Here is a 16,612-nt window from a genome sequence, read left to right as displayed (position 1 = left end):
GAATAGTGGTCCCAGCACCAATTCTTGTGGGACTCCACTTCTCACAGTTCCCTGCTCAGATAATATCCCTCCTATTGCTACTCTGAAATACCTCCTCTAATTCTTAGTGTCTTCATTTTGCTAACAAGTCTCTCGTGTGGGACCTTATAAAATGCCTTTTGGAAATTTAGTCCAATTAACTGTATAAGAATGTTAATGTAATTGATTTGTGATTTAGTTAGCTGCAGGACAGCTCAAAACAAGCTTGCAGAAAAAGAAAGTGGAGAGAAAAACAGGGAGAAAAGATAACGAGCTGTTGATTACGTGACGAAAAGCAGTAAGTTATCAATGTTTGGAATTAAAATCGAATTTTCATCCTGATTGTGAATTATTTTATGATCTGATTGTCGCCCAGTGTTTTGTATTCGGGTATTTTTTCCAACTGATTTTCACCTGTTTTTTAATATTGAAAATAATAAAATAAAATAAAATTTCCTTTTTTTGGAAAAATAAAAACCAAAAACAATTAGACTTAACCTACTGGTGCGTGTCCACAGTAGTAAGTAGTCACAATGAATTTAAGTGAGTGTTGCTTGTATACATCACTGTCAATCATTGTCTGTGCTTAATTAGGGTCAATTAGGATAATTGCTTGAGAAGGGGCTTGACACAGAGGCTTTTGCGACCTCTAGCTGGCGGAGGACTTAAATACCGTGCAAGAAAACAAGGGGAGACCAACTGTGGCCCTACCTATAGCCAAACGAAAAACTCTACAGATCCATGTCAATATAAGTATATGATAGTTTGGTTGATAATGGTAGCATAATAACAAATCACAGTCAGAACAAAAGCTTTATTCGTTTCAATACAGAAGTTACCCAGTTTGAGAAACGTTGTGAGCATGGATAATACATTCAGTAACTGGAGAGGAACAAAAAATCCTTGCCTCAAATAAACACCATATCAGAATAATCATTCACTTCGATGCAGCCAGTGTGTTATAAACAGAACCATTCTCGAAATTACGTTGTATTACAGATAAATAAACTATGTGGATGCTTAAAGTTTATGCACCGAATATGATCAAATATAGGCTCAGTCGACATCACAGACAAATCAATGTCAGAACGCATAGGAATTAATGTAGGCTAGTTATCACCAGATTCTCGGAAGGTCCTATTTGAAACTTTGGATCGAACACGTGATTCGCGCAACTTGTGTCATTTTAGGCGTAACCTATCTATTGAAGACGGGAGAGTTTCCCCCAAAAGGTAGGGATGATCCGTATATTTCGCGCGTCTAAATTAACAATAATGTTGATAATTCTTCGCTTTTGTTTTCTTTGCTGCCCTTAAGCGGTTATAGATGATCAAGACACACGTGAAAGCTAGCCCCGTCATGGAAAACCCTTAGCTAACGCGTGTTTTGCCTTTTTCAGCTTTGAAACTCATGGATAAATCAAAATCCGAGCCTGAAAAAAGTAAGTTACTTCTTAATGAGTAACGAGGTTAGGAAGTTGCAAGGTATCTTAATTTAAACTGATCAAATTAATTTTCTTTCTTTCAGTGGAACTGGTTGGCGTGACTTATGTTGTGGACGCCATTACATTTTGGGCTCAGGTATTGACATGGGTTGTTCACGCTAGCTAGCTAGCTAGCTACGTTACCTCATTTGCTGTAGACTAACACGGCATGCTTTTGCTAGCTATGGCCTCGAACATCTCTTTTGGCCCATACGTTATTTGCCTACTCATTACAAATCAATGCATAGACATACGGAATCATAATTATGGAAAACAAAATAATTTCTGTTTTCCCTCCAAAATGTAATTTATCAAATTAATGATCAGATACGACGCCCGAAGTGTTTCTGCTGAAATAATACTGTGTATAAGCGTAAACGTCGTCTTATTTTTGTATCTCAAAATTTGTCTCATCATATCCTTACGGAGTCTGACGTTATGTTGCTTTCATTGAAGAATGTGAGTGAGGACCAGGCAGTAGAGAAGATGACTAACATGTTGTCAGAAAAGTGTCCTGTTGCCAGAAGGCTGATGGGTAATCCCAGTTCCCAGAAGGTAATGGAGAGTGACTACACAACAGATGCAGCATGTTCTTATTGCAGTCAATACTGCAGCAATGCAGTACAGGTTCAAGTATCTGCATGTCATTGGGATCACTAATACTCTTCACTATGTTTCATAGTGAAATTCATTATGTTATCTGATGAAATTCCCTGCTTGCAATAAAGACTGGCAAATCTACATTGGGGATGAATAGGACTGATAAAACAAGTCTGTTGCACATGTTAAGTCTCACTGAATTCTCCCTGTTCAGATATATGGTGCACTTTTTTCTGAGGATCGTTGCTGGTACAGGTGTAAGGTCCTGCAGCAGACTGAGGACAAGGTTTGTTGAGAGTAAACTGGATGTTTACAATGATGTGATGGAGGCATTTTGCAACTCTGGCCATTATTGCTCTGATGATTCAGGGCATGTTACTGTAGCTGTCTAATAACAAAATGACTAGATTCATTCATGGCATTTGAGTATAGTCTGTGGCTACATAAGTTATGATTTGTCAACAGTGGGAAAATTGGTAGTGGTAGAGATACATGGTCTGAGATACACGGAGCCTTTGTATTTTTGCGGAAAAAGAACCCATTTTGATAGTCTTACTCTGTTGCTTGGTGTACTTGTGTGTGTCCAGTTCGAAGTGTCATACATCGATTATGGGAATACGGAGGCCATCAGCAGATCAGCTCTTGTGGAGCTCTCTGAGGACCTACAGACAGCCAGTCTGGCCAAGAAGTACAAGTTCTGGGGCTTTCATGTTTCTAGTGACCAAGATTCGCCACATTTCTTGCAGGTAACACGATTTGTGCCTGCAAATTACAGAACAAAATAGCTCTTGATTGTAAAATTGAAAGTTTTTATTTTTATTTTTTAAAGCTACTTTTGTATAACATAAATGATTTTTGGATTATATCCTGTGTCCAACAAAATATCCCCATAGAATTAATAGCACCAAGGGGACATACTAAATCCAGACAAGTCTATTTAAGCAGAAATGTTAACTGGTTGCCTGCTTCCTCGTGATCTGTATCTCGCTGTACTCATTTCTATTATATTTTATTGCCAGGGCTCATTTTTAACTGGAAACCTTTGTTCTGGTTATGTGGGGCTTTGAGTTCATGATGCCATCATTACTTTGTGTGTTTCAGCCCTTTGTGACGTGAGCATTACAGGGTTCTAAATGACATTTTTATTGAAAATGCGTTGCATTCCTCAGTTACCAGTTTCTGGCGGTTCTTACTTTTTTATTTTACTTTTCACTAATTATTTCTGTTTATTATTATTATCAATATTTTGCTTGGTCCTGGTCATCTTTGGGTCATTCATACAGGGAAAGTCCTTCCTGCACAATTTGATATTTGGGAAAAAACTACGAATCCAGAAGAAGTCTGTGTGCTTTGACGGGACCATCCTGGTGCAGGCGTTCCAGGGGAACTTGGATATTGGTGAAGAGGTCCTGAAGATGAAGTTTGCGAGACTGAGTCTCCCTGGGAACAGGGACGGTGTACACCCTAGCCGGGTGCTGCAGGACCCCTCAGCTCTCTGGCCTCACCGTGTCCTGGAGAGGGGAGACCTCGAAATGACAGCCTCCCTAGGAAGCATGCCAAAACTGCGCCCCGCCTTCTCAGAGCAGAAGCCTCAGGCCTATAAGTAAGATACCCAAAGTCACATGCTCACTCAGGACTGGGGTCCAGGGCCTTTACGGTATACTGACCTATGCTGAACACCACCAATGGCCGACAACCCGAGTTCTGGAGTACCAGAAATGCTTACGTTTTTTGTTGCATGCAAACCATTAATCACACAACCATGCGTTGAACATAACCAGGTTAAAACATAACCATGCCCTGAGGTTATTTAGGGTTTTTGGAATTTAGAGTAGTGGATCTCTTACCCTCTTACTCTTACCCTTGGAGAACGGCAGTGTTCAACATCCTGTGGTTTCTCTGCACTTAATTTACAAACTAAAGCAGTTGTTTCCTCTGTTGACCCATCTCATCTGTGTCATAAGTATGAACTGGTTGCTGTTAAGATGAGACTGAAAGCCTGCCACCTTAAGATTTTCTGGGTTCAAGAGTGAATACCACCGAGAGACCGAAAATCTTTTGGAACAGGGATGCCTACTTCTGATCTAGGGTCAATTTACAAGAAATCATATAAAGCCTAGAGAACGTGTTTGTTGTATGTTCCAAGTATTATACAGGTGCATAATGTTTGCACAATTTGTTCAGGGCCTTTTCTAAACCAGCTAACGGGTGCAATGGCACTTCTTGTAATATATTTCATACTTTCAATGAACTTGAGTGGCAAGTAGCCTATATAGAGTGCTAATACTAGAATACATAAGTTTCATATTTAGCACGCCTGAACTCTACAATTAAATAATGCACCCCTACCCCTCCAATGTTTACAGTAATCATTCACTTTTCATAGGGTTCAAGAATGCACTTGCCTATTCTAGATGCATAAATCATCCAATAAATCAACAATGCATGCTCTTTTTGACTAAAATAACAAACCATTTTGCAAAGAAAATTCTAGATTTCCACCATGTGGCTGAGCACATTGAGATTCTGCTGTGCAGGAGGAAGGATCTGGGCGGTGTCTCAACTTGGTTTGCATATGCAGGGAGAAGGGCACGGCCACCCCCCTTCAGCCCGCCAACCTGCTGAAGAAGAAGATGGACCAGGAGCTGGTGGAGGAGAACGAGAGGCTGAAAGCAGAGAAGAGCTCCCAGCAGCAGAGTGCTCTTCTGCTGGAGAGGGAACTGAGGGACACTCAAGCAGAGCTGCAGGTACATGCTGTAGGTGCTTGTCGTTATTTTCCAATACTGGTCCTGCATTTCTAGCCAAGCAGAATTTAGGGTAAATTATTAAGGAATCAATAAGATTGAGCTGTCTGGAATATCCTGGATTATCTTTTTTTTTTGCCATCTGATTTTTTCTTGCTTGTAGAAAAAAGTTTTGGATGTGCCTCTAAACCCACAAACTAAATAGAAAGGTATTATTCAATTATGCCTTTTTTGTGTCTCTTGATCAGATTAGTTAATGATGTTAATTTGTCTATTTGTTTTCCCAAATAAGTATTTTCCGAAGAATAATTAATAAAAAGGTAAGTTAAATCTAATCGTCTGAGCCAGACAATTAAACTGTGGTGCAGCATATATTAAGCATGAAGCCGAATGTGCCTTTATCTTTGCAGTCATACAAGCATGTCTCAAACTTTAAATTTCATTCAATCAGCGTTGAATACATTCCTGCAAAGTTTTCAGCTCTCAAACTGTATTCATAGAACAGGAAAATCAAGCCTAATTGATTGAAATCGCAGGTATATTCATTTAAAAATAGTCATGTTAACCGTGCCTATACAGACTATCCCATGGCACACAATACTAACAGTCAGCACGTGTAAAACAATCAGGTCTCAACAAAGGAATGTCCCTTGCTTGTACAGATATCACGATGGAACATTTAATCATTGCAAAAATGTCATAATGTACCTCGCAGAACATAAAATTTGAAATGCTGGGGAAAAAATGTATAATCAACCACAGTAGGTAACATTGCATGACATTTTGTAGATTTTAGATTTGTAGGTTTAAAGAACGTCACACAGCATGTCCAAGCTGTAGTTTATGCGTATATATACAAAGACTGTATGTGATTAAATATTTTGCATCCAAATATACGGAATATTCAGAACAGAAATTCCAAACTCTTGTAAACTGTGTGTTTGTGCAGAGAGCAAATTTAGTTGTACTGAAAGAGTCGAAGGAGGTAGAGAAACTGAAAGAGGGGAATGGCATCCTTCAACAGAAAACAGACAGCCTTCAGAACCAGTTGAAAGAGACCAGGCTGGCATTGGAGGTGAGGAGGGCCAGCTGTCTGTGGGTTTTGATGTCGGTGACTTGTTTGTCTACTGTCTTGTGCAACTGTAACTTTGTGTTTTATGTCAGGTCCCCCTTGCAAAAGCGATTTCAATCTCGATGGGTTTTTTTCCTGGTTAAATAAAAAAATGAAGAAAGCAGTGATTCTATTGTTTTTACTTGGCATTAGACGTGGAAATGTTTTATGGAATTGACGCCGTGGTATTCATTCGTGTTTGCACACGGCTTTGCCTGCTGTGCTGTAAGACTGTGCACATGCACAAGGTGGCTGTACTGTTAGGGCTTTTGGCATTATGGCGGTGTGTAGCGCTGCACAGGTAGACTCCCTGCTCCGTGTTTCCATTGCACAGTTGGCACAGCAGGAGGCCCAGAAGAACGCGGGGGAGGTAGAGAAGCTTTTGGAGACAGCAGTAGGGGATAAGCTGGGGAAACTCGCAGAGAAAGCGGATTTGGTGAGAAAAGTAAGGTACGGATCACTGTGGTTCGGCTCTTGGAAGACCACCAATCTGGTTACCACCAATCTGTTCTTACACTACTTCGGAATTAGGCCTTTGCCTAGGATCATTCTCTGACAAATTAGCTTTCATTTCCATCTTGCAGCTGTTGATTTTTATATCTAATTGAGGCATGGAAATAACTGAGGGCTCTAATAGTAAAAGAAAATGTATGAAATGAACCAAAGAGAAAAATCAGTCAAAACAGTGAGGAAAGATTCAACACATGGTGCCTTTAGCTCTGTTTTTCCCTTTTGCTTTGTCTTACAATCCTCCTCGTTGTGTCCTGTTTTACTTCATATACGTCACTATTAATTTGATTGTTTACGCTATATGTGTTTTACCCAATTTATAAAAATCAGGTTTCACATCTCTCATTTATTCATAAATGAAAATGAAAAGTTGAGGAGAGAAAATATTTGATGTGACAGCTGGATGAGAGCGCACAATGGAATAGCCGTATTTGCATTCATCTGATTTTAAATGGAACATTGTTTTCACATGACATCTTTCTATTGGACAGAGAGAGCAGTCCCAGCAGCACTGTGGGGGACAGTCTGCTACAGGCCATCGCCATTGTCATGAACAATAGAATCTCCGTCCCGGTTGCCATGGAGAAGTTGGAGGTGGCATGGAAAGAGTACAGTCATGCGCAGGAGATGGTGAAGGCCTGCCAGATGGTGAGTTTTCATTCATGTTTGTCTGCAGGCCCTTCATCTTCCTTTTGTGCTGATGTCAGAATTGGCCGTTATGGCAACGCACGAGGCTGAACCTGCGTTTGGGTCTCTGTTCTGACAGAGGGAGGAACTGGCAGACCTGATTGAGCGCAGGAACGAGATGCGCTGCGCCCTCGTGGCTGCCGTGGATGACTACATACAGGAAGTGGACGGGCTGCCAATCAGCGAGCGCATGGACATGCTCGAGGTGGGAAAGGGCGTGGCGTTCACTTTTAGCCTCCCGTGGGCTTTTCTTTCAGCACGAAAGGGAATCGAATCTGGGAGAAGCCACAGGGCTGCGCAGTGGCCAGAGCAGCAGCCCTTTGTTTAATCCTGCCTGGAGTAAATTTTGTAATCGGTAGAAGGCCGATCTTGCTGTGTTGCGGCACAGAAGTTATTACTTTGAAGCCATTCTACTTAACCCCACTAACCGGTCGTCCTGTGAGGAGGATAGAAGTGGAGCACTTTTGTAATTAGTTGCTAACACTGGTTTGATGCGGTCTTTTGTGCATCTCCCACAGCATGTGGCCGCTTCTCTGACTGCGGCGTTTGGCGCCTTCGCGGCGGAGGATGCTGGCGAGCAGGCGTTCGACCAGTTTTCAGAGTGGAAGAGTCAGAAGCAGCAGGAGAGCCAGACTGTGAGGGAGAGAACAGACCTGGCTCTCCAGTCCCTGTGCTCATGGTTCGTTGACGCGGGAAAGGTATGGCACAGGATCAGGGTGGTGTGGCTAAGGAGTGTCAAAAGATCAGGGCCACAGTCATGATGATTCTTCTGTTTTTCTTTTTTTTTTTTGCTGGGGTGTCATCGGTATTCACTCCAGAGAACTACAGTCTGTAATGGTCAAGCTAACTTGGGCTATGCGGGTTCCAGTCATGATTTCAATTAAATCGGTTGAACACAAGCATAGAACTTGTAAAACGGACTAAGTCCAAAAATGTTAAAGGTTCAGAAGATTACCGTGTGAAACTTTGCTGTTGGGTATTGTCCCAGAATGAATAGTCCCAGAATTAATAGTCTTAATTTACATCTGTGCCTTGAGAGATGTAAGGAGAGGAGAGAAATGTATTGTTGGACATTGGAAACTAGGCTTGTGAATAAACAGTGCTGTGTAGTTTTCATATAATTTAGACGGTAAGGTAATTGGGTTTAAACAACTGCTTGAAGCTATGTATCCTTCCTGGGTGAAAGCCTCTGCCATCTAAGTAAATGTAGTGACGTAACATACTGTTCAGTTTGCTGTAATGAAATATCTGCTTCACTATGTTACTTTCAGTTCTTCTGTTTGTCAAGCAAAACATTGGTGTGCCTGAGTGATGTCGCTGTGGGATTGGACGCCCTCCTGAAGAGGGCGGAGCAAGACTTGTGCAAGGAGCTGGAGGTGTCCCAGACCGTGAGTGTGTAGGGGAGGGCGTAGGCTCCCGCTGTCCGCTGCTTTCCACTCGGCCAACCGCGGCCCGTCCTGTTTGTGTCTGCAGGAGCAGAAGGACCAGGACGTTCAGATTGTGTGCGGTGCGTTTAACAGAGTCATGCAGGAGATTCAGAGGGAGCAGAGCCTCCTGTGCAACATTCGGGAGAAATACCTGCAGAACCTACAGGTAGCAGTATCAACACTGCTGAACACAGCCCCTGTACACCTGTCATATCAGCTGAACCTACAGGTAGCAGTATCAACACTGCTGAACACAGCCACTGTACACCTGTCATATCAGCTGAACATGCAGGTATCAGTACCAACATGTCCGCTATACACCTGTCATATCAGCTTAACATGCAGGTATCAGTACCAACATGCCCGCTATACACCTGTCATATCAGCTGAACATGCAGGTATCAGTACCAACACTGCTGAACATGCCCACTATAAGCATACCAATGACTTAGCTTAAGCTGACATATAGAGATATTAGTAGAAAAATGTAGATAGTTGTGTACGTATCTATTATTCCGTGTTTTACCATCAGAATGTGAAAGATTGATACCTTCAGTAGCTTTGTCTTACTGGCTGAAGTTTTGAATTCACGCGCCTGATGCTTTCTCACACATGGTGCTTGCAGTTTAAGGAGGAGCTGCACCAGTGGCAGAGCAACAGCCCAAACGCAGACAAACTCTTCCTCATCAAGAGGAGCATCAGGACCCTGAGGTCTCAGCTGCGCTGGAAGCTGGTAGAGGAGGGAAGCCTGGAGGAGGTGAGGCTCCTGGAGGAGGGCGGGGGAGGAGAAAGGAGGCGCATTTGAAGGTTTGAAAAGGGGACACACCAGACAACAGGTGTGACTCCCTGAAAGGAATGAGAGGGTGTGTTCAGGTCGGACAGCATGCATGTATGTGTGTGCAGTATGCGCATGACCTGTGCTGGGAATTGTTTCCATGGTTACGCAGTGTATAAAAAATGCAACCGGAATTTGTAAGCTTATCTTTTTTGCCCCAGGCTTAAAAATTCCATCTTTCTATTAGCTTCCTGGCTGATTTGATGCTGAAGTGTCTTCCTGTTCCCTGTAATCATTTTCATCCATTTTTCTATGAATTTAATGCAATCATTGTTTACAAGTGATGGGAGGTGGGGCATTTGGCACTGGCAGTGTGCATAACCCATGGTAGTATTTTGGTGACTTTGACAGGTCTGGATTTGAATGCTCAGTCTCATCGTTGTCGGTGTAATCTGCAGAATTTAGGGAATAATTGAAGCTTGTTGTTCTTTTGCTCACTGTTTTCCCTCTCTTAGGCCGAAGAGCAGGACCTGACTGAAATTATGAAAAAGAAGGAAGAGATTGCTGAGACTAGAAATGCCCTTTTTCAGGAGATAAGTCAAGAGAAGGAGGAATATGTAAGTTCTCTCAGATAAGTCATCACCCGGGCCCTGTTTCACAAAGCAGGCTTACTGAGCTAGCTGGATAACTGCACTTGAGTAAAATCTGGAACTTCCCAAATCTGGAACTTGGGCCAAAGTAAAAAGAGCTGTTCTGAGTTTTAATGAGTGCAGTTATCCAGCTAACTCGGTGGTCCTTGGTAATCCTTGTAAAACTCGGTAATAATTATGAAATACCCCCAAGGACTGCGTTCAGTTCAGAGATTTTCACAATGTGGCTATTGGATGGTGAAGTACTGAGCTGCTTCCCAGCTCTGGGCTAGATTTCCTTCAGGGCCCTCTGTAAATTACTGCTCGAGTGTTTGTGTATTGAACACACACAAGAATGATACTTAGGGTTACTGACAGGGTTATTGATCAAGTAAAACCCAAAGAAAAGTTAATGTTGTACATATTAATTAATTTAGGTCTCTAATGCCTGTTCCAGTGGTAATGAACTTATCCTTTTAAACACATGTAATTATAATAAAAAATGATGTTTAATTGTACCAGCTTTATGTAATTTAACACACAATGGTATATCGGTTTACATTTGGCATTATATAAAATATGCATACTGTCATAGAGTGGCCAGAGCTTGCATTCTGTACTGTTTGTCCTGTGTTCCTGTGCAGAGGAAGCTGAGTGTTCTGGCAAAGGGGGGCTTCCCTGAACTCCCGCTGCTCTACCCCGAGGCAGACATACTCAGCTACATGGTGAGCGCCCCTGTTGTTCAGGAGGTGTTATAGTGATTTTGCTATTTCTTTTCATTACAAAAAGAATTGTTTGGAAATAATAATGGCAATAATTATATTGTTTTGCATTTAAGTGTAATCTTCAGTAGAATAGGCTAAACCATTCAGATACCACAAGGGAAAGTTAGATCGGAGAATTCTTCCAGACTGTTTACATGTGTGTCCCATAGAGCTGTGTTCCATGCAGTGTCATCACATTTCTGTGAATAGTAATATGAAATGTGGAAACAAAATTATACCATTGAAACGTAATGGAGTATTGGTACATACATGTAGTGTACGTAAGTGCAGCCGTGGCAGAATGCAGTTGCCTGTAGCGTGTGGACACGCTTTGCAGAACTCTGAAGGTCTCCTGGTGAAGAGTCTGGACCGGGAAGTGTTTGACGCCGAGCCCATGAGGGAGCTGAGCGCGCGGAGGCCACTGCTCTGCACTGAATACCAGGGTCAGAGGGTCATCCTGAAGGTCAGACACTCACCAGTGCTTTCAGACAAGGAGCCTTCTGTGTAGTCTACACTTACAATTCAACCCTACTGCTATTGCACTTTGCTGGATAAATTGTTTGTGGACAGTTTTTGTTTCATAAATGATTTGTGCAAGTTGAGAACAGGGTTTCCACAGGGTAGAGATGACTCTTTGTGTGTGAAGATGGGAATATTTATTTTAGAATTAATTTGGGGAAATGTGACTGGGAGGGTTTCCTAATTGGGAATGCTGATTATTTGTGGGGTACCCAGTGAGAAGTTTACATGCTGATGTTGAGGGGAAAGATGATGATGATGTGGGGGTCTCCAGGGGTATGCAGTTGACGCGGAGATGGAGGCGCGGGTGCTGGAGGGAGCGACAGAGTACCATCGAGCGAGAACTTTCAGCGAGGAGCGGGCTGGCCTACTCCCCCTGGTGGCCCTTTTCTTGGGAAAGGTAGCCCACCTCCTCTGCCCTGGCCACGCCTCTGTCACCTGCTCTTTCCTTTGGCTCCATTAAGGCAGTGGTGTAGCAGCCATTTTGACCCAAACATGTATGCAGATGAAGCATACATAGTAATAGTGAAATGTCTTTTTACAGGTGTTTGATATTTTTTACAGATCTTTTTTACAAGTCTAAGGCTCCTATTTGTTTTTGCAGCAAGTGTCCATTTTTTGATCCGTCTGTGGAGAAATATTTTTAATATGCATTTTGTGATATCAAATTTTAGTGTAATACAAAGTTTTGTCCACATGTAGGCCCTTGTTTTGGCCTGTGAGATTGCATTCTATGAATTGTACCCTTTTATGTATACGTATGGCCAGAAGGCAGTGCGATCACGTGCAAGTGAATGCCAGTACATACTCCGGTCATGTTTTATTGGAGCAGTCTCTTTTGCGCATGTGTTGCGAAAGCATTTGAAAGATCTCTCTCTCCCAGTCTGACCCGCTGGCGTACGTGATGGTCCCCTATTTCACTGGCGGAAGCCTGAAGGTGGTGCAGAAGGCCAGCCCTTTGACTACCTCTGTGAGTTGATAGGCCTGTTCTTCCGCTCCCTAATTGAGTGGCTTGTGGGCGGAGGCCTGTGACTCATCGCCTCCCCCTTCAGGAGACGGCTGTGGTGACGAGGGGCGTGGCCCTGGGGCTGCAGGTGCTGCACGGGTTCGGCATCATCCACGGCTCGCTTCACCCCGCCAACGTGTTTGTGCTCAACCGAGAGCAGGGCGTGGTGGGCGACTTCGACTTCACCAAGACGGCCGTAAGCTCCCCCCTCTCCCCCCCAGTGCACCTGCATTACAACCAAGAGTGTCATCTGCTCCTGTGCACATTCCCTGCCCATATTATTTTACCATTACTTTTACTGTGTGTACTTCTGAATAAAACCCATTTTTTTAGAGTGTTCACCCCCAGCCATCACAGTCCCAGACACTGATACCATTGAAGTTCAATATGAAATGTTTTTAATTCATTGTTCACTGCTGACAGTGCCCCAGCTGGAAATAAAACCCACAACCTTTGAGTTAAAGGTTCCCTACGCATATTACACTGCCACCCATTACATTTTCTAGGGCTGCATGTGCCCTGTTCCTCTAGTTGCCACAAACATGTACACAGCAGATTCTACAGGGTAGAATCTTCTCCCTTCTCTCCCTAAGCTGAGTGTCTGTATTGAAGTGAGCAGTAAGCAGAATGAAAAGTGCCATGTGGATCTCATCTGGATCCAACAGCCCTTACAGTTTCACAGCTCACATGTGATTAGCTCCACTGCCAGTAGATGGAGCAAGGCTTACACTTGTCTGTTATACATCAGTGAGCAGGCTAACTGGAAAAGCTATGGACTGATTTTAATTGAAATGCAATGCAATTATTGTTTTTGAACAGGAGAAGAAATTCATATATATTGCATATGAGGTTCTAACTCTGTCAAAATCATTTGACCAAGTGCCACCAAGTCATTTTTTGCTGTTCTGTTTTGTGAGCCGAGCTGCTGAAATGCTATTACCTCTATCACCACTAGGTGGAGCAGAGGCAATGTGGTTACTTATTTTGTCCAGTGGCATTGTGGCATTATTCCAGAATTATATCCTGGAGTAAGATTTCTAAAATATATAAATTTAACCATATAAAACTTTTTTTTTTCATTGTCTGTAAAAGTGCTTTAATTTTGCACGTCAATTGACGCTTGAATGTCTTGGTAAAAGTCTTGTTTTGTGTAAAGTAGCATTAGATTTACCGTACAAACCTCTAATTTAAAATACTCATTTTGACTATAGCTTAACTGGCTGGACCATGTCCATGTTTGAGAATTATATGGAGCAGACATAAGCTGCATTTAAATAAGGTGGATTATTTTTGATGTGCCTGAATTTGATTGTATTATTCCAAGTGTGTGGCTTATAATTTTCAGATATGTTTTCTAGTAGGTTTAAGCCTCTTAATAACAGCCATTATGTACTGAAGCAAATTAGTTTAGATTCCCTGTTCCAATGTACAATAGCAGTGAGGTGCAAGGATTTGAAACGGCAATCTTTCGATTACAAGTAAATTTTCTTAATCACTACTTTTAATGTGTCGTTAAATGGCAGTGTGGTTGGCATTTATCAAGATTGTATTGGACAGAACAATTAGCATATTGATTAAGTCACTGTTCTAGTATTTTTATTTTTGCTTATGCCTACAGCTAACAGGTTTTTTTTTTTTTTTTTTTTTTGCATGGGCAGTTTTGGAATTGTTTTATGAAAGCAGTGCGTTTTTTCATGTGAGTTATAGGCTCTTTGGTGATGTCACTATGCTGCACCAGAGAAAGGGCTAAAGGCTTGCTAAAAGAAGGTCACTGTGCTAACAAAGCCATTTTATTATTACTAATGTATAAAACTGGCTACATGAAGTCATTTGATCCTGCCATTTCTTTACTGGAGTAATTATTTATTTGTTTGTCATAATATTTTATTTAACTTCTACCTGTCACACATAATCAACCTCCTGTTATGGTACTTTTGTCCTTAAAAAAATTCGCCATTGAATTTTCAGTGATTTAATGTCTGAAATTGGGTGGGGGCAGAGGACACTCAATTTCTTTCACGGAATTTTCCAAAAGTACCATTGCTGTGAGATGCATTTTGAATGTCCTTTACAAAGGGTTCAAATTAAATGGGTTGTAATTCACCAGCAAAAAGTTAATGTATGTTAATGGGTACCCTTGCAAACCTTACTGCACTGTTACTGTGTAAGCAGATATCTGTATGCTCATCCATGTTTCGGCCATTACAGGAGCAGCGGGCTGCTAACAGTGGTATGGTGGCGGGCTCTCTCAGCTTGGTAGCCCCGGAGGTCCGACAGGGCCAGCCACCCTCTCTGAGCTGTGACATGTACTCCTTCGGCTGCCTCTTGTTCTGGGTGAGACATCCCATATTTCAGCCAAAACGTAGTCCTGACGCCAGACATTTAAAACTGTAACATCACATGGTTGTTCATATTGAAAGACAAGTGAAGGGATCAAGTGCAATTGCTGTTAGGAGACGGGTGGTTCGGGTAGGTTAACAAAAAGGAATAGGGGTTTGTTGATAGCTGTAATATTTCCTGGGAAAACTAGTTTATTAACCTTTTGAATGGCACATATTCAAATTCCAATAGATGGCTAAAGATGAATTTGTGTGTTGTAGCTTCACTTCCCAGAAGCCAGGTATACACTGAAAACAGATGGATTGACACCAGACACAAGTGAACTGAAACTGGTGAGTGTTTTTGTTTTTGTGTTGATATGCTGCACATGAACTTCCCTTTGGGGACAGTGAGGACTTACTGTGAAGAATTTCAGATTTCTTGTTTTTCATTTTTATAGCTTTGTGAGAGGTTTGGCTCTAACACGTTTCTAACGCATGTACACTTTGACAGGACCCCAAGCTCAATGGCTTGTTGTCAAAGCTGCTGGTATGTTCCGGAAGGTTAACGGCACCTGAAGTCTTGTCTGATAACTATTTCCTGGAGGGTGGGGTCTGAACATGTGACCCCGATGGCCAATTAAAGAACAGCTGAGAGACTGATATGACCCATACTTTTTGTTGTCATGACATTCCTACTGTTGTGTTAATTTTTATAAATCTTTCCTGCTGCTATTTTATTTGTATTCGTTGTTGAATACCGTTTGTTTTGCATGTTCAATTAAGATTCAGCTGCAAAGCTGTGGAAGGCCCTTTGTTTATTCCTTGTTCTGTTTGTTCTGTTCAACGCAACAAATTAAAAATCAGATGCTTGGAGATACTCCCAAAATCCCATGTACAACTTGTTCTTTATCTGTGTTACCAAGTAATGATCCAACCCTATGCTTAAAGATTGATAAGATTTTCTGCTTCTGCTTTCTTTCCTCCAAATATATCTTTGGTGTTTCATCAGTCCACAGCACTTTGTTCCAGAGTCAGCAACTGTTCCAAGGGTTGTGTTGCATACTTCAGACATTCACTTTTGTGATGAAATTGCAGAGAAGGTTTTCTTCTGACAACTCTTCCATGCCAATGATTTTTTTGTAACCAATGCTGCACAGTGGACCAGTGTACCACTATTCTGGTGCCAGCTAAGCTTTTCTGCAGTGATATGCGGGTTTTGCTTGGCATTTCTGAATGGTCTGTGTGCAGTTCTATCAGATATTTTTCTTGGTCCTTTAGGTCTTCCCTTGACTTTAACAGTTCCCCTTAATGTCCATTTCTTAATGATGTGGTGTTTTTAACTCAACAGAGGAAAGGAGAGGTAGCCCACAGGTGTCCACACACTGTAGACAGTCTGTTTTCTTTCTCGCTCTCCTAATCATTAGAGATATAAATTTGTGTGGAAATCTTGATTGCACAGATATCAGTACGTCTACTCCTGGCTCAGATTAAAGACCAAAAAACAATGAACTTATGATCGATATCCTTGGAGTTGTTTAGTTAAGTTTTAGATTATAGGGCAGTTATAGCCCCCTTGCTCACTTGTAGGATAAAGTAATGCTCATTCTGTTCTGTTCCATCTACTGTGCCCTCCTCATCCAGCTGACGGGGGGAAATTACCTGCTCGCTTGTCACATCTCTGATGGCTCCCTCCGGCAAAATGCTCTTCAGGGACAATCATAGCCATTAGGCGGTTCAGATTCGTCACTGTTTGAAAGGTCTGCTGAATTCTTGTGTTTTTTTTATTTCTTTTTAAAAAATATGCGGCACGTAAGGTATATGCCTTCCGTCTCCAGTCTCCAGGAATAGTGCTCTTTGCGATCTTCATTCAGATGAGTAGTAGGAAAGTATATAGTTAGTGGCCCAAAGTTCCCATGGTTTTGGCTGTAACTGTTGAGTACACTACTCTTCTTTAGAACGTGTTGGCTTCAGAAAGCACAATTTTGTCCTCTTGCATAGATTCTGGTAAGGTTTGAGGT

General features: G+C 42.0%; 1 protein-coding gene across 2 annotated transcripts; it reads left to right on the top strand.

Annotated features, from left to right (window-relative positions):
- Positions 1-734: 734 nt before the first annotated feature.
- Positions 735-15,483, top strand: stk31 (serine/threonine kinase 31). Of its 2 annotated transcripts, none has more exons than XM_035405883.1 (25): positions 735-1,250; positions 1,418-1,459; positions 1,546-1,598; positions 1,958-2,056; positions 2,316-2,387; positions 2,689-2,847; positions 3,385-3,704; positions 4,683-4,857; positions 5,795-5,920; positions 6,291-6,406; positions 6,958-7,114; positions 7,233-7,358; positions 7,672-7,851; positions 8,425-8,541; positions 8,627-8,746; positions 9,206-9,337; positions 9,871-9,972; positions 10,629-10,709; positions 11,086-11,211; positions 11,542-11,667; positions 12,151-12,237; positions 12,320-12,469; positions 14,482-14,607; positions 14,874-14,945; positions 15,106-15,483. In XM_035405883.1, the coding sequence occupies exons 2-25, from the start codon at positions 1,429-1,431 to the stop codon at positions 15,208-15,210; spliced, it is 2,958 nt and encodes a 985-aa protein (XP_035261774.1). In that variant the 5' UTR covers positions 735-1,250; positions 1,418-1,428; the 3' UTR covers positions 15,211-15,483. The 2 variants fall into 2 exon arrangements, with proteins under 2 accessions (XP_035261774.1, XP_035261784.1); XM_035405893.1 differs by having other exon boundaries at positions 736-1,250; positions 4,683-4,848.
- The last annotated feature ends 1,129 nt before the right edge of the window (positions 15,484-16,612 follow it).

This window comes from Anguilla anguilla, chromosome 1 (assembly GCF_013347855.1).
Source record: "Anguilla anguilla isolate fAngAng1 chromosome 1, fAngAng1.pri, whole genome shotgun sequence".
In the NCBI taxonomy this organism is placed as follows: Eukaryota; Metazoa; Chordata; class Actinopteri; order Anguilliformes; family Anguillidae; genus Anguilla; species Anguilla anguilla.
The sequence above is the reverse complement of the archived record's forward strand: the minus strand, read 5'-3'. Positions and strand labels throughout refer to the sequence as shown.